Source organism: Columba livia, chromosome 1 (assembly GCF_036013475.1).
Source record: "Columba livia isolate bColLiv1 breed racing homer chromosome 1, bColLiv1.pat.W.v2, whole genome shotgun sequence".
Classification (NCBI taxonomy): Eukaryota; Metazoa; Chordata; class Aves; order Columbiformes; family Columbidae; genus Columba; species Columba livia.
Window position 1 is genome coordinate 117,070,831 of NC_088602.1, and position 26,898 is coordinate 117,097,728.

The 26,898-nt window shown below is 44.4% G+C and overlaps 2 protein-coding genes and 1 long non-coding RNA gene across 6 annotated transcripts in view; all 3 read left to right on the top strand.

Moving 5' to 3' along the window:
• The window catches only part of LOC110358835 (uncharacterized), a 44,517-nt gene extending 40,049 nt beyond the window's left edge, over nt 1-4,468 (top strand). The window contains exon 3 of the long non-coding RNA XR_002413600.2: nt 3,402-4,468. This is a non-coding gene — a long non-coding RNA (uncharacterized LOC110358835). The remainder of the gene's footprint in view (nt 1-3,401) is intronic.
• Nucleotides 4,469-5,692: 1,224 nt separating this feature from the next.
• The window catches only part of DHRSX (dehydrogenase/reductase X-linked), a 170,137-nt gene continuing 148,931 nt past the window's right edge, over nt 5,693-26,898 (top strand). For both annotated transcript variants that reach the window (XM_065074416.1, XM_065074419.1), the window contains exon 1: nt 5,693-5,909. In XM_065074416.1, coding sequence (XP_064930488.1) covers nt 5,798-5,909 — 112 coding nt within the window. In that variant the 5' untranslated portion in view covers nt 5,693-5,797. The remainder of the gene's footprint in view (nt 5,910-26,898) is intronic.
• ZBED1 (zinc finger BED-type containing 1) lies at nt 5,718-21,683 on the top strand. 3 transcript variants are annotated; one of them, XM_065074391.1, is made up of 2 exons: nt 5,718-5,909; nt 13,150-21,683. In XM_065074391.1, exon 2 carries the CDS (start codon nt 13,201-13,203, stop codon nt 15,286-15,288), a length of 2,088 nt encoding a protein of 695 aa, XP_064930463.1. In that variant the 5' UTR covers nt 5,718-5,909; nt 13,150-13,200; the 3' UTR covers nt 15,289-21,683. The 3 variants fall into 3 exon arrangements, with proteins under 3 accessions (XP_064930463.1, XP_064930474.1, XP_064930480.1); XM_065074402.1 differs by lacking the exon at nt 5,718-5,909 and adding an exon at nt 6,439-6,608; XM_065074408.1 differs by lacking the exon at nt 5,718-5,909 and adding an exon at nt 6,676-8,126.

Genomic DNA, 26,898 nt, shown 5'->3' on the forward strand with positions numbered 1-26,898 from the left:
TTGTAAATATGCTGGATCTTATCCCTCGATTGCTTAGCATGCTTTGTGCACAGGATCTTGTCAAAGGGCTTTTGAAACTTTGTGTATGTTAGTCAATCAGTTTATCTTCTTATGGGCCTTTTCCAATAAAGTCCCAGAACTAGGTGAGAACTAATTTCCCACTGCCGATTCACCAACACAAGTTGCCAAGTACAGTTTGTAGGCTGCTAATACCACTACTCAATTCTAAATAGATTTACAATTTTTAAGTTTTTTAAGACAGAAGTTGTTTTTAACAATAGCTTGTGTATTTTTTGTTAGCAGCTTACCTGCTTCATACTTAGGTTTCTGCAGAAGTTTTGTATGCAAACACGTGTGTTTGGGGATGTTTTAAAATTGATTTAAATTTAATTTTATTTTTTACTTTTGTTACTGCTGTTTTCTGCATGCCATCTTCTGACTCTTTAGTCTCCCAAGTCTTGGCTGAACTGCAGGGGGACACTCAGATCTTATGTAATATGGAGTAAGGGTACTGGAGAGGATGCAAACCCAGCTCCAACTACTCATGCTCCAGGCTTTCCAGAACAGAGACCTCCTGAAAGTGCGACATGTCCTGAATACTCAGATGTACAAATACAATAGTTGCTGCAGGGGCAGTTGCTTTAAAAAAACTGAGCAGATGTAATAAGCACATTGTGCTTCTTGCATAATAGCTGAGTAGTTAGAGAATTTAGTTGAAGAGGGGAAGTTGACCCTGTTCCAGGACTCTATTTGCACTTATTAGTCCATATTTCATCTAATTCTTCTCTAGTCTAAAAAGCTTAGGCTCTTCAGGGGATATGGACTGCAGCTTTATCCCGTTGTTCCCATGAACTCAAATGGTAGGCTGAAAAGACTAAGATTTCTTTACTGTGTTCCTGGGCTTTACGTGTTTGTCACTATAGTTATACCAGCAAGGGTCAGTTTTTGCCAGTTGAACTATTGTATTGAAAAGTGAAGTATTTGAAAAAGACAGAGAAGAATCACAAGCCATCCCCATTCATGGGTAAATGTTGTAGCCCTGGTTCCGTTATGCAAAAGGTCAGTCTTACACCCATCTACTATCTGTCCCAGCATTACTAAAGAGAAATAAATATTTCCCATCAGATGATTGCTCACAGAAGAGGAGCCTGCTCTCAGTCCCCAGGACTTCCTACTGCATACCTTGCAGACACCTCTCCCCTTGACAAAGTTTCTTTCCCCTTCCAGGTAACCAAGCCTCCCCAAGCTAATACAGAGGGTGCCCAAGAGCTTACTGCTCCATATAGTCCTGCTATGCTCAAGTGCCCAACATTAGATAGGATGATGCCTAGTTTGAGGATACATAAAATTACTCTTTTTTTGCATGGAGTTAGTAGATGGTAATGAGTGGTGTTCCCCAGGGCTCAGTATTGGGGTCAGTTCTGTTTCATCTCTTCATCAATGATTGGGATGAGTGGATTAAGTGCACCATCAGTAAGTTTGCAGATGAAACCAAGTTGGGTGGGAGTGTTGATCTGCTGGAGGGTAGGAAGGTTCTACAGAGTGATCTGGACCAACTGAATCATTGGGCCAAGGCCAATTGTATGAGGTTCGACAAGGTCAAGTGCCGGGTCCTGCCCTCGGGTCACAATGACCCCATGCAACTCTACAGGCTTGGGGAAAAGTGGCTGGAAAGCTACCCAGCAGGAAAGGACCTGGAGGTGATGGTTGACAGCTGGCTGAACATGAGCCAGCAATGTTTCCAGGTGGCCAAAAAGGCCAACAGCATCCTGGCTTGTATCAGGAATAGTGTGGTCAGCAGGACTAAAGAAGTGATTGTGTCACTGTACTCAGTGCTGTGAGGCCCCACCTTGAATCCTGTGTTCAGTTTTGGGCCCCTCACTACAAGAAGGACATTGAGGTGTTGGAGAGAGTGCAGAGAAGAGCAACAAAGCTGGTGAAGGGCCTGGAGCACAAGTCTGATGAGGAGCAGCTGGGGGAACTGGGACTGTTTAGTCTGGAGAAAAGGAGGCTGAGGGGAGACCTTATCGCTGTCTACTACTACCTGAAAGGAGGTTGTAGCATGGAGGAGGTTGGTCTCTTCTCCCAAGCAGCAAGTGATAGGACAAGAGGAAATGACGTCAAGTTGTGCCAGAGAAGGTTTAGATGGGATATTAGGAAAAATTTATTCATGGAAGGGGTTGTGAAACACTGGAACAGGCTGCCCAGGAAAGTGTTTGAGTCACCATCCCTGGAGGGGTTTAAAAGATGTGTGATGAGATTCTTAGGGACATGGTTTAGTTTTAGAGTTATGCTATGGTTGGACTCAATGATCTTCAGGGTCTTTTTCAACCAAAATGATTCTATGATTCTAGAAACTGATCAGAGTTCTCTGCAGGTGCTCAAAACTCCACATGAATTCCAGAAGCAATCCCAGCCCACTGTTTCCCAGCACTGCCTAATCTTATGAGCATCTCCCTGCTAAACCTGAAAGCTCCTCAGGCATTTAACTTTACTCACCCACACATGTTAAGGAGATTCTGTTTGGGGAAGATAGGTACTTATCTCTTGCCTCAAGTCCCACTGCAATTCAGCTTAGGAAGACAGGCATTTAAATATCTTTTAGAAGCCTGAAAAATTAGCAGCAGTCAGAATTATGTCTGGCTGCTTCTAGCATGGGCCATCAGCTTTGACATACGTGCAAAATGCAGAGAGCACATCTTGAGCTAAGCATAGGAGTGGAAGTGTACATTTTTCCATTTGAGAGGGATTGATGTGACACCATCCACATCTTACAAGACTGTCCCAACTATCACACCATGCCTGGGCAAAAAGCATTGATCTCTCCAACTGAACCTGAACCACTGCGTGGTGAATACAAGGAGTTTTTTGCTCCATTTCTCATCTCAATAGGAGGAAAACCAAGGGGAGCAAACCCACATAGCTGTAAAAGATGTATTGTATGGGAGATTGTCATGGAACAAACACGAAAAATATGGCATAACCTCCTAACCCTCCACCCCGTGCCAGAGAACATCTGAACTACTAGGATAACCTTGGGTTCACTTTTGTCTGTTCTGATGTGGCCCTGTGACTTGCACATTCCTGGCTGCGCAGGCTCTCAGCTGCAGCACCTACCATCCACGCTACCCGATGGTTGCTGATCATGCCATTCTGCTGTCAAGTTTGAGTTCAGGGCTTAATTAGAGTCTAGAAACATCACCCACTTCCTTTCTTACGGCTTTCTTCATCTTTATGCAAAATGTGGGTGGAAGCACCGTGATCACTCACTGCTTCATCAGTGCCAGTCCTGCAGGAGGGACAGATAGGCTGGAACTTGTGTGGATGGAGCGTTACTGGTGTTTCCCGTGACTTTCCAAGTGGATATCTGTGCTCTAACCGCAGGTTGGCTTTGCCCACAGGTGCTGTGAGGTCACTTACTTGTTGGTGGAAAGAAGGAAGCACCTCAAAGGAAGCAGTCATCTTCTGCAGGTCTTCACAAGTGCCTCTCTCTGTCTGCTGGCCATGCGGCAAAGCTGAGGCAATTAGATTGCTCCTTTCGGCCCTTCCAGGACTCAGACACCTAAAATTTCATTGAGGTAATAGATACCTCAGTGAGGTATCTAAAGTAGATGGATGAGATTCCATCCTGAATACTTGAGACTTTGCTGTTAATGATTGCAAGGAAAAAAACCCCAAAATATCAGTAAGTAAAGATGGTGACTACTGAAAACTGAAGTAGAGGAAGTATCAGTTAAAATTTGCATCTAAGACACCATTTGAAAACAATCTAAGACCTACAGCCTTTTGTTAATCTTTTCATTTCTCCTTCACTTCATGTCCCATCAGCCTTCAGAAAAAATAATGTATTATAGTGTTGAAAGAACTTTTTCACAGCCTTTCTATGAAGCCATAGTCATGAACCATGGGGGTTTTAAAATAATTTTAACACTCTAAGAAAAAGTAGTGGGATCAATAAGACCATGATGTTAACCCATCAGTTGTTCCCCACTTAGTCTAGTTCTTTGCATAGTGTTGTCTGAAAAAAAGACACAGGAGAATTTATTCTCATAGCTTGAGTGTACATTGATTGAGATTACTATACTAGAAAACCTGAGAAAGCATGGTATATTTATATACAGGTCATGTAAATACAATGTGGAGAAGTTTAATATTTTAATGTTGCAAAGGGCTTTCATTAATGCTGTAGTTCTGAGAGAAGGATGTAAAGCAACATAAAGGAATTGAGATTTGATTTTTACTGAGATAAGTTGAAGGAGTAATTCATCTTTACTAAATGTCAGCATTTCTTCTTTCGTGTCTTTATGTGATGCTCTTTCTATCACTCCATGCTTGGTTGAGAACAATGTACATTAGGAACGAATCCTTCACAGATGTGACTTCATGATGTTCTGTTTATTATTTATGTTTGCATAATTCCATGTGTTAATAAAAAATAAATAATTCACCCAAGATACATAAAATTAAATGGTTGGTTTTGTCCTGGAGCAACAGCACACTGTGCTTTTACTTTATGCACATTTCTGAGAGCAGACAGAAAGTCAGTTCTGCTGAGTGATCTGATCTGACATTGAAAAAGTTTATTATTAACTGTATTTTTTTTTTTTTTGAAAGTATGTTTATTTTTTTTAAGGGGGGCGGGGGGGGGAGATTACATTTCAAATGCACTTCCAGAACTTTGTTAGTTACCTAAGGATTTGAAATTTAATATATAGGTCAACGTCTCCTCTTGTGAAACGACTGTTCATATTTTTTGTTTTGTATCGATATTGAGGCTCATCTGTCTTTATGAAGCGCTGCCAGTTCTCTGAATGAAAGCCACGACGTCAGGGCTGGGTGCTGCATTTCCTGGAGCCGAAACCAGCCATCTACCCGAAGAACTGGTAGGCAGGACACGCTCTTCGGCCCAAAGTACTGGGCGTATTAAAAAGTAAGGCTGAGGATTTAAAACTGACAAAACTTTCGAGGTAAACCCCATGATACGCTGGGTATCACTGTACAGAACGCTTGCATCAGGCTTGTAGAAAATTCGGACGCCTTGATGTACGAAGCCGTTGTACATAAAGCTGCACCTGGAGAAATCGGTATCTGCGACTGCCAGGACGGCAGCCAGGAGAGGACTAAGCCTGACGGATGCCCGAGGTGACGGGGTCGCGCCCAGACCGAGCGATGCCCGTGGGATTCAGCAGCAGCAGCCGCGCCTCACCAGTGCCGGAGAGAAGGGAAACCCTCAAACAACTCAATGAGCGGTTTCAGCCACGGGGTTTTGAGACAGCCCCGGCTGCCTCACCCCCGCCCGGGCACTTCTCACTGCTTGTGGCTGTGACAGACCTGGCAGCCAGAGTCGCTGCACCCAAAACCCGACGGGACGGCCTCCCCGGGAGGCCTGTCACCGCGCCGCCGCCTCCCGCTGCTGAGTCACGCCGCTGCGCAGCGCCGCTCCCCTCGCCCCCTCCCCAGCTTGCCGGGCGGCCCGGCGGGGGCCGAGCCGCCGCCCCGTCGCTACCGGCGACCGGTCACCCCGCCGCCGCCCCGTCCCTCCCCGCGCCGGCCGCGACGCGGCCCTTCCCCCGCCGCACATGCCCAGAAGGGCGGGAGCCGCGGCGCGCCCGGGCGCTGCTGCTGTGACAGCAGCGGCGCTTTCCCTTCCGCTGGGTGGGGGCTGCGCCGCGCCGCGCCCCCCCCCCGGGCCCGGCCCGCCGGCGGCGGCGGAGAGCCACCGTGCCACGCACAGGCCGCCCGCCGAGCTCCTTCTCCGCCTCGGCCTGAGCCAGCCGCCGCGGGGCGGGAGGCGGCCATGTCGCTATTGTCTGCGCTGGTGCCCTTGCTCCGGGTGTACCGCATCGGCCTCCTCGTCATGCTGCACCAGCTGCGCCGCCACCTCCGCCCGCGCTGCCCCCCGGCCCCAGGTGAGCACCTCAGCCGGCGCCGCGGGGCGGGGCGGCTGCGGGCTGGGGGCGGCGGCCCCCGCCGCGGAAAGGAGAAAAGTTTGCCGCGGTTCCCCCACCCACCCCGGTGGAGAGCGGGGGCGGCAGCGCCGGGGCTGTGGGGAGAGCGGGGCCAAGACCTCGCGGTCCGCCCGCGGGGTGAGCGGGCGGCCTAGCCCGGCCAGGGCAGGGCAGCCGCGACCTTGGCCGCAGCGGCGGGTCTCCCCGGCCCCGCCGCTTCCCTCGCAGCAGAGCAGGGGCTGAGGCACCGCGGCGGCTCCGGCCCGGGCCCGGCTGCCGCCGCCGGCTCCTCTCCCGCCCCCCTCGGCGGGCAGGGCCCACCGCGCCGCCCGGGGGCAGCGGCCCTCCGGGGCTGCGGCTGGCGGGACGCCCTTCCCGCCCCCGCCGGACCCCGCCCTCGCTGCCGCCGGCGGGTGGTGCGCCCCGGCCCCTACCGCCCCGTCCGGCCCCCCGGGCCGCGGCCGCCCCGGACGGGGGGCGGGGCGGGGCGGGGGGCCGGGCCCGTGACGGGCGCCTGGCTGCACGGCGGCCTGACTGAGGCGGCGTGGGGGCTCGGCGGGCCGGGGGTCCCCGCTTCTCCTTTCCCTCTTTCCTGCTTCCTGACGGGTTCGCCTCAGACCTCGGCTCAGAGCCGCGCGGGCGCAGCTTCCCTCCGCCCAGGTAGGTGCTTGCAAGGCGGGCAGTCTCTCGCTGCCCGGCCGCGGCGCCCGGCGCTCCTGCCGCCGCCGCCCGTCGTGCCCCCGCCCCGCTACCGGCCCCGCCGGCCGCTGCCCCCGCCCGCCCGGGCCGCTGGGACCTCCGGCCAGGCCTCCGTGCCCCGGCCGCTCCGGGAGGGGAACGTACCCATGCTCTGGAAACTTTGATAGCGGCTGTCACTCGCTGCCAGGCTTTAAGCTGACAAGTGAGTGACACTTGTAGTTTTCTCCAAGGGACTTTAGATCAGTTACTTGTTGGACAAGTTACGCTTTTGAGCTTTTCCCAATTTGAGTCAATAGCAAGTTTAATCCTGACTGGAGGAAACTTTTTGAGTTTGACAGAAAACAAGGATCTGAGTTTCTTCTTTCCTTACATTACTCATAAAGACTTTAAAACGCTTCTGAGTTTATAAACTTACAGCAAACTGTGAGTCCGGATGGATGCGTACGATACCATCAGAGCTGAGTGTACAACTTCATGCAAGTCAGTGCCTTTAACTTTCTCTCCTTAACAGCAAGTGAGCTTTTGTGACTCTAGTTTTAATCAGAGGAACGGTAATAAAACCCCAAACGAACAACACTGAGAGGGCATAGTGTTTCGGTAGGGAGATGAGGCAGGTGAGGACGTTGTTTTAGAGAATATCTGAAGTGCTGGGGAGGAGATGGGACACATACACCACACAGAGTGTATTTGTGCGTTTCATCACACGTGGCTTCCTTGGGTAGCATTTTTTCTACATTTAATTAATTCTTGATACTTTTGCGATAGGCTGGGATTCTGCTTTCTCCTTGAAAGACAGAGATAAAACCCCCAAACAAATGAGAGAAGTCTGGTGACAAAAAGGGCAGATGTGCGTACAGTTTGAAGTCATCTGAGCATTTTTCTAGCATTAGTTTTTCTTGGCAGAGTGAAGCTGGGTATTGTGCCTAGGGTGTGTAACACTTTCCAAATCTTTTTTCGAACCAGAGAGAAACAGCATGACGAAAATGTGACCCAAGTGTTTTGTTGCAGTCTGATCTTAGCTGCTATTTAAAAAAAAAAAAAAAAAAGTATTGAATTTGGAGATGCCGGAGGAAGGCAGTGAAGATCCAACCTGTGAAATGTCAGCTGCCTGAGTAGGACCAGGGCAGATTTGACAGATGTGGAAAGTTTTCTTTCAGCCCTAACTTGGGGTGGTTTCTTCCAAGGACGAGAAGTTTCCTCTTCAGATAGTTGTTTGTGCGCAGTTCCTTCTTGGCAGTTACCTGCTGCCTTGCTTCCACTCACTGTGTCCAGACACTGCTTAAAAAAGTGAATCAGCTTGTCAACGGGACCTTTTTTACTCAGATTAACCTCGTTTCCATAATAATTTCAAAATAGCGACTGCGGTGAAACAAAAAGCGAAAGTGTTGGTTAGAACATTCAGAATTAAAGCTTGGATCAGTAAACTACAGTTGCTGTAAGAAAACGCCAAGTAACTTTTCCAGGCAGTAACCTAGAAAGGTGCGTATATTTAAAATTTTCTGTATTTTTTTGAGGGGTTGTCCAAAATTCTCATCGGTACAGGTGTTTTATTGTCAGGGTGTCTTCCCAAGGAGAGCCTGGAGGTGGGAAGCGGGGCTGGGAAGGGCAGAACGGCAGAGTCAGCCGTGTGTCTGATCCCGTCTCCTTCATCACAGTTCCCCCGGGAGGGTTCTCACTCTTCATGTGGCAGCGGTGCAGCTCTCCCCTGGAAGGTTTAAAACAGGGGGATGCCCAATGGCTTGTCCTTGGGCTCTGTGGGTAAGCAAAGCGCTCTGTTGTCAGTGCAACCCTTGTGCTTCCAAATTTTCCAAGAAGAGCTTGCTTTCTTGCACTTGCTGGGAAGAAGAGTTCAGGATTTCAATCCAAGTAAACCGATTTAGTTTCATTTTTATTTTCCTTTAGCCTAGAGTTGCATGACGTTGGCAGATGTGCTTCTGCATGGCTTTTGAAAGTGACGGTCTGTTCTGTCACATCCTGCTGGGGTTCATCTAAGTTTTGCAGGTGGGATTCAAGACGACTTTTTGAAGAAAGAGGGTAGTTTGAGCTCTGAAATTTAGATTCAGTGCAACAACTTGGTCATTGTTTTGAGTTGCAATCTGAAAAGTTACTAATATTTGCTAGCAGTGAGCCTACCTGTCCCCCAAGTACACACTAGGGAAGTTGGTCTGAAATTCTCATTGTGAAGTTCAGAGAAGGGAAATGTAGAGTTGGGAGAATAAATGGGGTGTAGTCAGTGATTGCTTCTCTAACTCAAAGCAGTGTGGAACAGTAAAGGGGAACTTATGTTTTAACTTAAAACATTTTTCCAGGTACTAATTGCATAAATGGTATAACTGCCGATAGGTATTGTAAACTATGTTAGTGATCAGTGGTCTAAACAATTAACAGTTTCATTAGAAATTACCTTGGATTTTGTTTTTTTACGGTGCTTAATCTTAATTAATTGAAGGAAAAAAAAAAAAAGCCCTGCGTGACTAAAGATAACCATCTTTTTAAAAACAGAAATCTTATTAGTGGATTGATAAAAGGCAAACTAATGTTAATTGTGACACCAGGATAATAACACTGGGAATGTGGTCACTGAAAGTCATCCTACTGATAACAAAAATGGTTAATTTAGTAATATTTTTTAGTATTTTAAAAGCATCTTAAGGAACTTACTTGGCATCTTCCTCTTGCATTTTCTCTTCTACTGCATGTTTCATTGAAATTTTGTAGGGGAAGACTTAAATGTGGAGTATTTTGTAGTTTTGAAGTCCTCAGTAGTCATGTGTAGAAAACTGGCTCTGAAGAAAGTGGTAGTGGCTGAGGTTCAGAAGACCTTAAAGCTGACTGGTGTTCTTCCTAAAAATGCTTGAGATATAATTTGCCCCAATTTCTAGATAATCAGTGTCATCATTTGTACCAAGTTTCTTTAAAATTAATCGTGAAATATTAATTTAGGAACATGCATCTCTTAATTTCGGTTTCACGTATTGAGGGCTTTTACTTCGTATGAGTAAAGCATAATGATAGACCGAGCACATCCTGCTCCAAGCCGTACGAGCTCCAGGTTGTAAAACATCCAGAGGTGGGTAGAAAAGTGATCAGGTAGGAAGCATTGTCAGCAGACAAAAGCAGTTAATCCCTCTCCCGATGCACACACCTGAGAGAGTTATATAGCTAGTTTTAGAAGCAAGGAGACACTTGTTTTATGGCTGCCCCAGTGTCGAATGAGTCAAGGGCTGTGTGGTGATGCCCACTGTGTAGTTGGAGAGGCGCCATCGCTGTGTGCACACGGGGGGGCAGAGCTGACTCTGCGGGGTGGCTGCACACCCCGTGTTTCCTCACATTCCCGTGCTTGGTTTCACAACCCGAGTGACTCTCATATGGGTTTTGAACCTATTTTCTTTGCCACTGGGGAAGCCGAGCCCTGCAGTGGTGCAAGGGCGGCACCACTGCCCTCCGCAATGTGCGTCATCGCTGGCGTTTCACTATTTTGGCCCAAGCCCTGTCCTGAAGATGGGAGCTGTGGGTTTGTGTTAGGAGAGTGAGCGGGGTCTGAGGAGGCAGCACAGCCTGTCTCAGGGAGAGCAGGGAAGAGGGGCTAGGGGGCAGGAAAGCTGGGCCCTTCCTCCTGCTCCTCCTCCTGTGGCAGCTGAGTGGGCTGCAAGGCCGCAGGGGATCCTGTCTGCAGGCTCTTAAAAAGCCTTGGTCCTGGTACTGGCTGGTGTTGGTGTCCAGCTGCACAGAGGCGGTGAGGAAAACAGCAGCTTCTCGGAAGGTGCACTCTGTTTCAGTGTGGGTGGGAGGGAATTCAAGGGAGAAGGGAAAAGGCAGGTTTGTAGCCTGAAGGCTTCTGTGAGTGGAAGGGTTTTCAGCAAATCAAAGCGGTGCTAGTTTTTTTATCGTGGAGAGTTAGGCAACCTAAAAGAGAGCATCTCCATCGGCTGCCCTTGTGCTTCGTGCCCAATGAATTTCATTCTACGAGGTGCGTCTTCCGTTTGGCTCAGAATTGAAGCTGCTCTGGTTTTTGCCAAGCCTGGGCTATGAACACTTTATTTCACTGAAACAGGAAAAAATTTTGCTCTTCTTACAGAAAAATGAGAGGTATGATTGTGGGTTTTTTTGTTTTCTTTTCTTTTAGCCCCATAGTGCTAGTTATGCTTTATAACACTCGAAGAGCTGCAGGGATGATTAGCACTTTATATGACAGCTGAAGTGTGATTTACAGCATTATAATACAGTCTGTATTATAGTGACATAACCTAAACTGTGGCAATGCTACTCTGTGCCACTAGCACCAAGTGCCAAATCCATCACAAAACAATGGCAAAGCTGTAATGTACATGAGAATGAAGGGTGGGGTAAGTCTAACACTCTCATGCACTAAAATAACTTGTATTTTATCAGTCTGTGATGAACTTTTTATGGTCCAAGGTGTGTCTTACTAATTATAAATATTAAAAACGCATCAGGTCTTTTATTGCAGTGCCTTCCTCCATGTCTTCAAGAACTGCATTATAACTGCAAAAGAAACTATCAGATTTAATGAAATCTTGGGAGCCTCTATGCTTCTTGGAGACACCATGTCATAGATTGAAAGTGAGGGATCTAAAAGCAATGATAATACATACTGATACAGCATATCTTGTCATTGCAGCCTGATGCTATGGCAGGATTACATCAATATACATTACACCACTTTGTTTTTCAAAATCATCAGTTTTTGTGGGATTGCATACCTTGGTGCTGTTGGTGTGCACATCTTTGGAATTAGGCAGCGTTACCATGTTAAATCAATAGTTTATCCTGGCAGCTTAAAAGGTACTGAATGAATCACAGTAGTGGGCATGCTAGTAATCAGAACATTGTCCCCCCCAGGAAAAAAAAAGTCTACACCCAGAAGTAAATCTTCAGAACAAATCCAATAAAATGCTTGCCTTGCATCTCTCATTCTGCTTCTAAACCAACAGTTGTGTCCAAATAAATATGTTTAGTCTTGGTAAACCTGTCCTTGGTTTTTCATTCAAGACATTCAGAAAGTGCTGCAAAATACCAGCTGTAGTTCAGAGGGGAAGTGTCTTTTCTCGGGAATGTTCATCAACAGCAGAAAGCACACCGGAGAAGCTTGCAAACATACTTTATTTTTTTTTTTTTGGCATATTCTCTTGCAGCAATATGAAAAACTCGGATTGTTTCTTTCTCCCCCAGCCAGCCCGTTTTACCAGCGGGGGATTTCTGGGCTCAGGCACAGGTGCAGCTCCTGCCAAGCAGAGAAGGAGCAATGCCATTGCTTCCAGGCTGGCTGCAGGGCTGCTCCTGATGTTTCTTTTGCTCTGTCTGCCTGGATTTTTGTGGAGGAGGTTGCATCCATGCTGAACTGATGGATTCCTTCTTCCTGATCCTGGCCAGGCACTGATGAAGGGCTTGTTGCTGTCGCAGTGGCTGGGCTGGTGGCGTGGAAGAAACAGAGAAGCATCAGCGTGCAGCTGTGCTGTGGCTTGGCTTTTTGGTGTAGCGACATCAGCTCTGGTGGGTGCCGGCTTCTGGCACTGTGCACAAAGACGCTGTTGGCCTCCGGTATTACTTGCATGTGACCATTTGCACAAGAAGCATTTTCCTGTGTAGGTATGGCGGTAGAGATTGCTTGCTTTATTGCCACACTCATCCCTACAGTGTCACCCCCTCCTGACTTTTGTAGCCTTTTGAAGAAAATACAGCAAAATTATTTTCCAGCTGATGTGGATAATAACATTTATTAGTGCTTCCCTGTCTGCTTTTCCTGTAATTATAATGCACTATTATTCCAGGAACCATGATTGTGAACTAGTAGTTCAGGAGATGGCTTTGATTTCAGAAAAAGGACAGGAAAGGTGTCAGACATGTATTGTTGATCTGCATGTAGGTTCAAGCTACTTTTCCTTTTATTTCAGTTAGAAAACATCTTTACATTTCAGAGGAGCAGATTAATGCTATAATTTGCATCACAGATTTTTTTTATTATGTTTTCTTTTTCAAAGCAAAGGCTGGAACAGTTAGATCGAGCTAACAAAACTTCTTTCAAAATAAACAACAAAACCTTTGCTCCTTCAGTATCAGGTTTCACTTGAAATGGATGTTAATAGTGAAGTTCAGTAACTCTTAGGCAAGAGAATGTTGGTCTAGCCCTAACTATAACTTAAGAGGCAGGATGACCGGTTTGTGTGACAGTAATGTATCAACTCTGTGGTGGTGGTTACGCTTTCTCTACCCAGAATTATGTAATTCCAGAAACAAGATTTACTTAGGTCTTCTAGCTCAGTTTCACAGCAGAATGTGATATTTTAAAACCCTTTTTGATTTTTCACTTTCCAATGGGCTTCTTGTAGGTCACACTTCCTGCAAATCTCATCTTTAAATTTGCAAATGTAATTAGTAAGGTAGGTTTCTTGATACGTTCACAGAAACGCTGATTTCACATAGTTAAGTGTGGTCAAACTTGTGCTTTCTCATTGTATCTTTATCTTGCTGCCTTTATCAGGTACTCATTAATGAGTGAAGGATCAAGAGGTGGGACGGTGGCCAAGAAGCGATGGAGAATAAAAGTTTAGAAGGTTCCCCATCAGACCTAAAGTTAGTGGCTCACCCGAGAGCAAAGAGTAAAGTGTGGAAGTACTTTGGGTTTGATACCAATGCAGAAGGATGCATTTTACAGTGGAAGAAGATCTACTGCCGTATTTGCATGGCACAGATTGCCTATTCAGGAAACACGTCCAACCTTTCCTACCACCTTGAGAAAAACCACCCTGACGAATTCTGCGAATTTGTGAAAAGCAACACTGAGCAAATGAGGGAAGCCTTTGCCACCGCATTTTCAAAAATCAAGCCGGAGTCGTCGCAGCAGGTCGTTCAGGATAGCCTCATCATGAAGACCTACCAGAACTATGAAAACAAAAAGCATCAGGAGCTGACATCTGCTGTCATCAGCTTAATTTGCGAGGGCATGTATCCGGCCTCTATTGTTGATGAACCCACCTTCAAGGCCCTCTTGAGAACAGCGGACCCCAGGTATGAACTTCCGAGCCGGAAATACTTTTGTACAAAAGCTATTCCTGAAAAGTACAATGCCATTAGAGAAATTGTGCTGAAAGAGCTCACCGAGGTTCTGTGGTGTGGCATATCCACAGACATGTGGAGGAGCGAAAACCAGAACAGGTCATACGTCACCGTGGCGGTTCACTTTCTCAGCAGCAGCCCTGCCAACTGTCTGGCGGTGAACTCGCGGTGCTTAAAAACATTTGAAGTACCGGAGGATAATACGGCAGAGACCATTACGCGAGTCCTTTATGAGACGTTCATTGAGTGGGGGATCAATACAAAAGTCTTTGGTGCTACGACAGATTACAGTAAAGACATTGTTAAAGCTTGCTCGCTCTTAGATATTCCCGTGCAGATGCCTTGTTTGGGGCACACTTTTAATGCAGGAATACAACAAGCTTTTCAGCTCCCCAAACTCTGCAGCCTTCTTGCCAGGTGCCGTAAACTAGTGGAGTATTTTCAGCAGTCTACGGTTGCGATGTACATGCTGAGCGAGAAGCAGAAGCAGCAGAACATTCTCCACTGCATGCTGGTAAGTGACCGCGTGTCCTGGTGGGGCAGCACGCTCGCCATGCTGCAGCGCCTCAAGGAGCAGCAGTTCGTCATCGCGGCTGTTCTCGTGGAGGACAGCAACAACCACCACCTCATGCTGGAAGCCAGTGAGTGGAATACAATCGAAGGGCTGGTGGAGCTGCTGCAGCCTTTCAAGCAGGTTGCGGAGATGATGTCTGCTTCAAAGTACCCGACAATAAGTATGGTGAAGCCGCTTCTCCACATGCTTCTGAATACTACCCTGAACATCAAAGAGAACGATTTGAAAGAAATCAGCATGGCAAAGGAGGTGATTGCTAAAGAGTTGTCAACCACCTACCAGCACACGCCTGAGATAGACATGTTTCTCAACGTTGCTACTTTCTTGGATCCCCGCTACAAAAAACTGCCTTTTCTTTCAGCCTTTGAGCGGCAGCAGGTTGAAAACAGAGTGGTGGAAGAAGCAAAAAGCCTGCTGGAAAAAGTGAAAGAAAATACCTTTAGGACTGAAGAGAAATTCTTTGCTGTTTCAGAAGAGCCCCCTGTGAAAAAAATCATCATCTCCTCTACTCCTCCCCCTACCAGTGTCATCAACAACATGCTTGCAGAGATCTTTTGCCAGACGGGAGGCGTGGAAGACCAGGAGGAATGGCATGCTCAGATTGTTGAGGAGTTGAGCAATTTCAAATCACAAAAGGTCCTCGGTTTGAACGAAGACCCGCTGAAGTGGTGGTCGGACAGACTAGCGCTGTTTCCAGTTTTACCAAAGGTTCTTCAAAAATACTGGTGTATTTTGGCCACAAGGGTCTTTCCTGAACGCCTTTTCGGTTCTTCTGCTAATGTTGTAAGTGCAAAGAGAAACCGGTTAGCCCCGGCTCATGTGGACGAGCAGATCTTTTTGTACGAAAACAGTCGGAATGGGTCCGAGGCAGAACCGGAGGATGAGGACGAAGGGGAGTGGGGTTTGGAACAGGAACAGATTTTTAATTTAAATGACTCAGTAAATGTAAACAACAATTTCTTTAATATCCGAGACAGTGGGTTTGTTTAACAGGACTACTGCGGTACATTTAATAACAAACAAACGAAAAAAAGTGTTTGTCTTAAGTTACCAAAAATACTTCTGGTTTATGCTATGAATGCTGTAAATATTGAACAGTTGTAACAAACTTGATTTAGCTTCCATTGTCTATGTTTTTCCCACTGTCTTAAATCATGAATGACTTGTGATTAAACAGCACTGAAATGAATGAGGAAATAAATTCTACAAAGACCGTCATTTCTGACTGTGGCCCAGACTTCAGAAAGCACTTATCCATGAGTTTCCTTTCCACTTGCTTCACTGGGAAGCAAACACATGCTTATGTGCTTTCTATCATAAAATTTTTTTCCTAATTTAGGACCCTGAGCAAGGATGTTTTTAAGATTTATGCCTCCATTTGTAAATCATCTGTGACTCAGGATGTTAGCTTTAAATTTTGGATTTTAAAGCATTATTTTTAAAATCCATAAATCTGAGCAGTGAATATTTCTAGAGTATATTGATACTATGGAATGCAAAAAGATCTTGAGCCTGATTTTTCTTTTTCACTACCTCATGTCTTAGCCCTGGTCTATGGTAGAAAAGCTCAGCTGGTATAAATCTGTCAATTAGGGGACTGATCTATTGTTATTTTAACTGATACTGTGCTGGCATAGGCTGTAGTATGGATGCACTTATACTGGGATAAGTTATTTTTTCTTTCTAGTGTGGTATAAATGGTATAAACACTTCTAAACTGGTATTGCTGTGTCCACGTTAGTCCGGTTTTACCATTTAACTGCAGCAGCTAAATGGCAAAACCTTTTCTTTTTTTTTTTTCATTTTTATTTTATGTGTGTGTCTAGGCAAGCCCTGATTGTGGTCTCTTGTGCTTTTACAAGGTGCTGAGGAAGCGCTTGGGGTCAGGGCGGCATTGGGTCTCCTTGACTTTGTGCCGATGTCGGAGCCGATGCTGCGCGGTGTGAAGCTGGCGAAGCATTGGGCCCCTCGGCGGCAGAGGGAGGGAGGGAAAGAGAGGGTGGGGAGATGTGTACGGTCTAACAGTCTGTCTGTGTTATAAAATCCTTAACCTCTTAATTTAAATGGGGACTTTGCCCAGGGGTAGCTAGAAAATTTTGTTGGCACGAAAAGCAAAATAAAAAGCTTTAGTATTATGTAAATATATTTAAAAGAAGGGGACCCCTTCATTTCCCCACATGTATTTAGTGAGTCTTTAAGATTGTTTCTTATTACGTTAGCACTTAAAATATCTTTTTTTTTTTTTTTTTTTTTTCTCCTGTCTCTTTCTGATTGAGTTTGTAGCGTGGACTTTAGTCTGGTCCGGTCTGATGTTTGAGTACTGTTTCTGATTAGTTGTTGTGTATCGTAATTGCTCCCTTTGTGTATCTACGCCTCAGTGTTGTAAGCCCTTTTGAGAACTTGGAAAACAAGAAACAAAGAAAGAAAACCAACCCAAATCCCCCCATCTCTTAGGAAATACTGCAGGTCATAAACAAGATTAGAGTTCACGCTTGGCACAGAGTGGGATGGCAGCCAGGATTTTTCCCTGAGGTGCGGAGAAGGACTCTTGGCAATGTCCAGTTATAGTCAAGGTTTGCTTGGGGTTTTATTTTTGTTACTGGTGTCTTGCCCTCTACCCCGGCTTTAGTCCGTGACTGTATCTAGCACAACCTTTCTGGAGAGAGGTCTGTTGGAAACTGGCTGTTACTGTTCTGGAGGAAGAAAGTTGTGTCTTTTTATCATGGTGGTACCCTCGGTTGTAGAAAGGGCCCAGAGCCAGGAGTAATATACAAAAATACAAATTGTGATGGAATTTATTGGATTGAATTTATTGGCAGATGACTGCTTGTTTATATTTTGGTTTAATAGTTTTTGCAAGTTTGAGTCCTCTCTGTTCTTTGTAGGTGGCGGGATAGGGAGGGTGGATGGGGAGGAAGGACAGAGGTTAAAGGAGCAGTGGAGTAATTAGTAGTGAACTACCTGGCACATTTAAGGTTGGGAAAAATGCACTTAACAGGTGGCGTGGCTAATGTTTGGTTGTCAGCAAGCCTGGGTTTTCACCCTCCAGTCCCCTGAAAATTAATTTGCACTTTTACAAAGTACACACACAGTGCATCCCATTGAATGTTGCTTCTCTCCGTGTCCACTTTAGAGGTGTGTGTGATTGCTTGAGGTGCAAAACACAGGCTTGGGCTAAACTTCCACAGGTGTGTAGGCTGTGAGGGCAGCAAAGGAAAATTAAGGAAGGGAGTGAGATACAGCAGGTCCCTTTTTGATGTTACCTGAGCTCCTGTGACACCCCATCAGGAAGATCTCTTCCTTTTTAAGTCCATCAAGTGCCAGTTTGCACCACCTTGGCCTGCTCCCACCAGCGCCAGCCCTCAAGGAGCTGCACACATGCTGGCGTAAGGCACGTGGATCCTCTCCTACAGGAGTCTGATTCAAAGCCGTGCCCTCTCAGCCAAGACAGAGCCCAGAGCCCTGCTCCTTGTTCAGCCCACCCCTCCTGGCAGCGTCCACCTCCTGTTTCCATCTCCATCTCCATCCTTCTAGGGCGAAACATTCACAGCGACGCTTACAAGCAGTTTTACTGAAATCAGTGCAATGCACTACTCTCTTCCTTCCAGCTTCTTTTTATTTTTTTGGTATCCAAAATAAAACTGTAGTCGGTTCAATTGATGTGTCTCAGCGTTCTTTTAAAAAAAGGAGAAGAAAAACAAAAAAACAACACAAAGCCATTGTTAGTCCTACCCATTGTGTGTGAGATTTTTATTTAATGTTCTAAGCCTGGAATATTGTTAAATAAACCAGAAAAATAAGTTAGTTACTAGATTATTTGTCTGATGTCTGTTCGTATCTGCAGCACTTTATGACTTGGAACTCTTCTACAACTGTGGGAGGTTATATTCTAAGGTTTCGAAGCTATGCATTTATTTTCCTTTTGATCCTGTAAGTTATTTTTAAAAAAAAATGCTGTACAAATCTTTTGGATTAAAAAAAATTATGAAGATGAAAAATGTCAGAAGTTTATAGACAGTTTCTCTCACTTAAATACGTGTGGTGTTTTTCATTTGACGACATAATTTACTGTTTAGTTGGGTGGAGAACCAAAGTTGCAGAGCTGTTTTAAATATTGCTACAACGTGAGGTAAACCGTGGTGTTACTGCCAAGGGTGGGCCCAGAACACAATTCCAAATTACACTCTGAAGTCAGATTTATGTTCATGTTTCTTGACAGCTGATTTGAGTCCACAGCCTAATGTTTTCTTCCTCGTACAGCTGAGACATCTTTTTGGAGGGGCGGCACAGGAACTCCAGCTTTTGAACATTTTTGAGTTTTTAAACATGCTTTCAAAGTGCATACTTGATGTCAGAAGAAGAAGAATTGCCCTTTGCCACCAGCTAAGTATTTCCAAACCAGGATTAACATTCAGCGGGCTAGACAAGGTTTCTTAGAGTTAACAACATAACGAAAGGGAGTTTTAAATGACTGACCAACCTTTGCACATATTTCGCCTCCCTTTGCCGTCAGGGATTGCTGTGAAGACAAAAGGAAAATCCCAAACCAAGCTGAAGTTGAAAAGGTGAATTTTTCCAGCAAACCATGTCCGAGGTGCTTTGGTTTAAATGAAGAGAATAAAGTTCTGGATTATTTGCGGAAAAGGCATTTAGAGTTTCTGTCGCGGCAGTGTATTAGATTAATTTGTAGGGTTTCCCTTAATGTCATTGTGGTCCAATTAGCCTTACAGGAGCGTTTCTATGCAGTCAAGAGTATTAAAAGCAGAAGAAACACTATTTGGTTATCTGTAATATTTTACAGAACTTCTTAAAACTTAAAAAGTCATATGTAGTTTACAGTTTTGTCCTTTCCATGTGATAGCTTAAAAAGAAGGGGCTGCCTGCAGACATAATTTCTGAAGGAGGGTAAAGGAAATTTTATGCATGAAATATTGCATTTTAGTCTCTGCACACCATGCTCTTTTGGGTGGTCTCCATTTCTGAGTGTCCTGTTCTGAGGATGATGTCCTTCTGAAGGTCTGGTGATCCTGGTTCGGTGGTGCAGTGCCATCTACTCTGGGCTGTCTTTTTGGCTCTGCTGAGAAAACTCTCTGACTTTGGCTCCTGGTCTCTTAGGTTTTGTGTTTGTGTGGTGGGTGCTGTTTTGCTTTGTGTGGTTTTTTTTTCTTCCCCTAGACAAACACTGTATGGTCTATCTCACCATATTTCCTCCAAATTACTAGTCTCCTGCTAAATTCAAGATGTGTTTCATTTTTAGAGGATGTAGGGAAATTACAGAAATTGGTTTTGCTGTTTAAATAACATTATTTGGTGGTGTAGAGAGAACGCAAAGATACAGCGTAATTTTACGTATGCCTTAAAAGCACATCGGTAAAGCATGTCTAATGACTTGACATTTGAACCAGAATTTCAAAACATCCCTACAGTTGCTCTATAATGCTGTTATTTTTACATACAAAAACATTTCCTTTAGGTTGAACAATAAAAATCAATTAAATAGATTTTTACAGCTTCTACAGTCATTTTCAGTGCTCCTGCAGGTGGGTTGAAATGCCACAAGGGAATTGAGTTTACTATGAAAAAAAACCCCAAAACACTGTCTTTCAGCTTACCTTGTGTTTTAAGAGACTCTTTTAGTGATCAAGTTTGATTTATGTCTTTTTAAAAATGCAAGGGCTTGTGCAGAAACTGTTTTCAAATGAGAGTCCCTCAGACTCTGAAATGTTAATATTATGATTTTTAAGCATTTATACTGACATTTCCACACAGGGTAGTATTGATTTCCCTTGCTGACAGAAGAAAAGGTCAGTGTTCACAGAAGTGATGCTGCCATCTGCAATACTTTGAAGTGGTGATCAGATGGTTCTTTTTTTTTTTTTCGGAGATGTTGGAAAGACTATTACCTGCTGCACGTGTGTGCTGTTTTCCATCTGTTACAGTTATTTCCAGTGGCTTTAATTTGCAAAATCCTACTTTTATCTGTCTTGCCATCCTCTGTCCTGTCTCCTCTCCTTGTCCCTGCCTGGGCAGAGCAGAGCGCCGGATGGGAGCAGCGGGGAGGAGAAGTCCCGCTCCCCGGTGTGATTTTCTTTTCTTAGAGAGAGGTTGTTCATTGAGAGCAGGTTAACTCTGTTGAAAATGACTTTAAACGAGGTCCTTTTTCCAGCCCACTGGGGCTACAGCGCCTGTGCTGTGCTGCGAAAAGGCAGAGCCAGCAATTCCTCCCCCCGCAGTGATGTGCACTTGAACGCGTTGCTCAGTTGCACCAAATCTGACGGCGTAAACTGAACCCGACTCCACGCAGCCAGGGAAACATGGTCGCGGTCAAAGGCACAATAAGCAATAGTACAATAGTCCTCATTGCACGTTGTGGTAGAAACAGGATGCGTGCTGCTCTGGTTGTTTGGATTTTTAAGGTGTAAATGTCTTAAAATGATACTAGTTTGTGCTCTAGGCTGGAGTTGTGCTTGGGAAATTTTGTGATTATTCAAATACTTCTTTATTTAAAGCTGACATAGAAGAGTGTTCCGTGGCATTCAAATAAAGATTTTACATGGAGGCTAAAGCTATAGTTCCTATTTGATAGATATTTTGGGCATAACATTTATAATGGTTTTACTGTTCCAAATACTGTGGCCAGAGGAACGTGTACATTCAGCTCTCAGAAGCAGTAGGGCAGTCTTGGTTTTCAGTATGCCAGAGACAGGAGGGAATACTTTCATTTGAAATAAATTAAGTAAGAAAGTTGTCTTTATTTTAAGTGCTTTCAGGTAGAAGACTAATCAAAATTCATCTGTAAATGATTGTGATAGTATAATAATTTATCTAGATGCATCTGCAGAGAATTAATTCCTTCGGTTTACTTAGTACACTGAAAGCATGACTGTATTTGTCCATACCTGTATGTGCATGATATCATGTTCAACAGTGATTCCCCAAAAAATGCAGGAAAGGTTATTTTTAAAAAGGCAATTTATTCGATTACATACAATTTTGTGAATGTCATTGTCCCCAGATACTTGCAGTCAGGAATGAGAAATTCATCTTTTGTCTCTCTGACAGATGCCACCTCACTTTTAAAGTTTAGACATTTTGTGTCTGTATCACCCTTTCTTTATAGACAACTGCAATTGAAAGTGTTTCATTCTCTTGTTTTTCTTTATTAATGTGCTTTTTTTTTCTCATGAGTCAGCAGTGAGGTTTACAGTGGCAGGAATTTAGAGTCATAACAAGGAAGATGTCAAGTCAGCATCAGGAAAGCTTGTGCCAGAAACATCCCATCCCATGTTATGAACGCTGTGCTCCAGGGGAAACCTCCATCTTCTCAAATGTGGTTTTCTGATGTGTGTGTGAGAGAGAGAAAAATAAAGTGCTTTTCCAAACAATGCACAGTTCTGTTTTCTGGGTGATCAGTGCAGTTTACTGTGATTTCGCATGCTGGGACACACTCGGGGGCCTCGCCCCAGATTTAGGGTTCTTGAGCACACAGCAGAACTTATATGAACAGTATGAATTTGATAACAATTAAATCTGAAAACCTCAGTTGCTTCATTGATGAGAATAAATGGGAAGTAGGTCCATCTAGGAAAAGTTCTACAATTGTAACAGGAATCTGCAATTCTGTCTGAAATCCTGACAGCATTTAAAAGTACGAAATTACTAACCTTCCCATAATCTGACATTTCAGAACTGTGTAAAACAAGTGTTTTACACGCTTCGTGGTGTTTCCATGCTGCCGGCAGTGAGCTCTGTTAGATTCAAAACCCTGGGCTCCCAAATGGCCAGGCAGGAATTTCCAGTAATAAGGTAGCAGAGAAGAAGGGAAGAACAAGCTCTTGTGGGATCCTGCCCTCTAGCATGGGAAGCCCAGGCTGAAATGCCTGTTTCTGAATGATATTTTGACACAGCCTCTCTCATTTACCACAGAAACACATTCACGTGCAATCCAAGAATTTGCCACGGATCATAAATCTGGCAGGTCCTGAGGGAGTGAGTGCTGTGATGGGTGAGAAAGAGCCAGCCTTGTGGATGAGGGGAGCCTTCTGTGTGTGGTATGTGTCTTTTCTTGTCCCTAATTTTAAGCCCGGTTTGCTTTCCTATGCAGGTAGCACGTGCGTTACTGCTGGTCTTTGCTGTTATTTGCTGTCTGGCTGTTCTGGTCAAGGTGTAAGAGCAGGAGAATGTTACCTGCACGCTTTCAAGACATGGTGAAAGCAGGCAGAAGTTCACCTGTGCTGTGTGTGGTTTGCTGACTGGTTTGCATCAACAGCAGGTTGAGGATGATGTTTAGTTTACTCCATAGTGCTGCAAATGCGAGGCTGGCCTTGCTGCTAGGAGATTTCTCCATGCCTGGTCAGAGAAGTGAGGTGGGAAACGAGCAACCTTGTGTGTGTTGTATCTGAAAGTATGATGCAATCCCCAGGTGAGCGTAAAGTGCTCACATGAACTTGTTCTTTTGTAGTCTTGCAAACAGACTAACCACCTTGTTCATGCCCTGCCCACTCCACCCCACCTCCCTGTCATTACTTTGGCTGATGTCCGCAGAGATTTCACAGTTCTTTTTGGAGAGATAAATTCCTAGATAATATAAGAAGCCATTTGTCAGTCGTTAAGCGCGTTGCATATGCTTTTTGTGCCTTTTTTGGCAATGCACACTAGAGCTGATGGAAGATAAAATTCTTTTTTTACCCAGACATGGGATCTGCAAATGACTAAAGTAGGTTGTACATGAAGACTGGTAACCTCTTCCTGCAGTGAGGGGTTCAGCTTGGTCTGCACCGTGGGGCTGTTGGCTGTGCTTCTGGCTTGTCTCTGGGCTCTTTAGGAAAGGTGCTGTGTTCTGCAGAGGGAAAACAGATTCCTCTGGAGTGTATTCCCTGTGTTTTTGTGTTGCTGGGGTTCTTTCTGGTCTGCACATGCCTGAAGAAAGGGAACGGGCCAGGGCTTTTCCCCTGATCCTGCTCTTTTCCTGGGCTGGTTGACCATCCTGGGAAGAGGGTAACACAGACAGTGGCGCTTCTGGGTGGTAAGTTTGCAAACGCCAAGACTACAACATTGTTAATTCATTTGATATTTATTTTTAGGCTAAGATTAAAGTGATACAAGATGTGGCCTAAAAAGGACCCTTCAGACCCTCTGCACTAATGACTTGAGTTAGGTTTCCAAATATAGATTTAGGGATTTTATCCCTAAAATAGATCCATTTTGCATGCTTTGCCTTCAGAAACACTAGAAGTGCCGGCATTGAACGTGCATCTCTTTAAATGTATTTTAAATAGTGGTATTTTGAGGTGGGCTGCTTTTTTAGATACAAACCACAAGTTTTCATTTCCCATGTATCCATTTTGTCTTCAGGTGTGCTTCAGATGTTCATATCCGGAAGATCATTCTGTCTAAGTGAGTTGCTCAAATCCTTAAGGTACTAGGTATAGGCAGACTTTAGAAGTAAGAGAAATATTTTCCCTCCATGACTTGTAAGCTGGAAGTCTTCATTATTCTGTTATTGAGGGAGGCAATTGCACCTCTATTGTACCAAAACATGAGAGAACATGAATGTAAGTAAGTACATTTTTTAAGGTGTAAAAATCTGAGAGTATATGGACTAAGTTTAAGCACCCCCTTTTTTGCCCTGTTGCCTACATGGTAGCAATATGGAACAGGACCCATGGTATTTCAGTGAGCATACAAGAACAACCTTCTTTTATGTAGTCATTACTCTGTTTGCTTTGATGTTTCAGTTTTGATGATTTGGTCTAAGCCAGCATGAAATCAACTGTTTTAGCAGATATGAATTATCATTTCTATTGTTTGCTCCTTCCTTCCTTGATGAACAGGAACTTTTGCTCCTTGTTAATGTAAAACAAAGGACAGAAAGCAAATGGGGGTCTAATGTCATAGGTGGAAGGTTAGGTGTTTGCTTAGTGTTCATGCAACAGAAGCACCAATGGATTTCAGGGCTGGGCGATGGATTGTGTTTGTGCCAATTAGAGCATTTGGGTCTAAACATGGGCAGATGGTATCTTGCAGAGAATATGTGGCCTTTGCTTTTAGGTCTGCACTATGCCAATAAATGTGATACTTCACCCTGAGCATTAGTTGGTTGTGCAATTAGGAACTTCTGCAGTCACTCACTGTCTCTGCTCTTTTGGAGTTGTTTGAAGTAGGATCTGCTCGTTTAGGTGATAGAGCAAAATCTGTTCGCATTAGAGATGCTGCGACTCAGGAAAATGAGCTATAAAATGTAATCGTTCCTTTACATCATAAAAAGAGTTGTTCAACAAAATTCTACTCAGTCACGCTTCATCTCAAGGCACCAGAGGTTGTAGAAATGCAGCTGAGGAATGTAAAGCTTTACTGCCAGGCAGTTGTGTGGCTGGAGGTCTTTGGTCACGCAGGACCTTGTGCAGACAGCACCATGGGGCTACCTACGTGGGACAAGTTGCACAACCAGAAATCTTATTTGACTTAGATGTGAGCTCTGAAGCAGCCTTGTGAAGTTTTGCAAGGCTGGAAGGCAGGAGGAAGTAGCCACGGACCCCGTGATGTTATTTTTAGAGATATTTTTGTGGCAGATTTGTAATACATCAGTTTGCTTAAACCATGCAGCCATTGTCCCACCACAAATGCTTTAATCGAGGCTCCCTCAGTGCTGGAGTAGTGTTGAAGTTACATGGGCACTGTCTTGTAATTCTCGATTCAACTTAGTTATGGTAAAGCTTTTAGTGCATTGAACAAATAGAGTCTTATGAAATATTTCGATATCTGTGTCACTAAGATTGTGTGTTTTTTGCACTGTCTTGCAGACAGGGCAAGATTGAAGATATGGGAAGTTATGGAGTAGAAATATCATCGTTATATATACACACACACAGCCCCCTCTTGGTGTTTTCAGAAACTGTTGCCTACCAGTTTAAAGCTTCCCATCCTCACAGTTTCTAAACTACAGATGTCATTATAGACACAGTGATTTTGGGTTCATGGCTTAATCATAGTTTATGAATTACTGCATTAAAGCTGCAGATGTGGCAGAATTTCCAAGGTTTAAATGAAGTTATTGTCAGCAAGGAAAGAAAATATTTGACAGCTACTATTCCTAAAGCAAATAACAAAAAAAGCAGTGATATTTTGCTTCACGTCAAGATTGCTTTTAAGAAAAAAGAAAGTGCCATGGTATTGTAATAAAATTATGACATTTGCATTCCTTTCATGGTATTTGTGCTCTGCTAGGAGAGGTTTGATGCTTCGTAGAAAGTTCATTGGGCAAGAAAACTACATCCTCCATCCTACCCCAATCACCCTCTGAGTTGTGTAAGGTTGATAAGAGGTCTTGGCTCTAATACGCTTCTGCTTTTTGTAGCGTGACTATTTTCTGCCAGAGCGTACTTTCTGAGACACAAACATTTCACTGTCTGAGGGAATGTCTAACTATGATTGCTAACATTGCTCAATATTTTATATGAGGCTGGAGGAAAAAAAAACAAACAAAAACCAAAAAACCAAAACCAACCAACCAAACAAAACCAACAAAAACCAGAGAAGGAACAGTTAATTTTTTTTTTTTCTTTTTTTCTTGTTGACACATTGGTAACATGGTGATATAGCTGAACACCCTTCAAGTCTATGAGGAAATACTCATCTTCTATAAACTCTGTGCTGAGGTATCTTCTATGATGTTGTCTTCACTGGCGTGAGAAGATAAAGTCACGCCACATGAAAGCAAAGCTCCATCACCTCCTGACCTGGGACCTCATGCTGGTGTTTCTCACATGCGCAAAAGAGGGACTGAAGTTAATGAGCCTGATGGGTGTTCAATAAATTTGGGATTAAGTTTTTAATCTGCCATATTTTGTCTAAATCGAGTGCCGTGGGCAAGGGTTTGATTGCCACATCCAGTTGCCCGGGTATAGTGTGCTGCAGCAGGAGGTGCGTGGTGCTCCATTTTAGCAATTTGTATCGAAACAACTGATATTAGAGCCCATACATCAAATGTTTTAAAAAGTCAACACAGAAGATGCTCTCTGCCCCAAGTAGGTTATTTGTAAAACTGAAACAGGTAGTTTTGTATAACAGTATTTTGACAAATATGTCAACCTGTCCTGGCTAAGGAAATTATGAATGACTTTGGTGTGGGACCTCGTTCTTTAAAAAAAGCTCAGTGGTGCCATTGCAAATGGCTTATAAAGGGTGCAACAGTCTTCATATTACACAGAGTGAAACAGACTTTCTAAATATAAACAAAACATTACTGGCACTACATTTTTACAAGCCAGGACTGACACAGTGGAGAAATGAGTTTGTAATTTTTTTACTGAGTGTATCCTAGTGAGTAGAGCGTCTGCAGAGCAGCAAGTCCTGGCTTTTTGGCAGTTGGTTATAACCTGGATAACTGAAAATTAAGCTATTGTGCTATGAAATACTTCTTACAGCAGATATTAAAAGGGCTTCTTGGACATAATTTTCCAAAATAGCAACTTGTTAATGAATAAAGCCATCTGGCCTGAGTACAGAGATCATCTAATCTTTTGCCTGCTAGAGTGCTTATGTGCTAATTAATACCACCTATATGCCAGTCTCACTTGCGCATTCACAACTGGAGTCGCT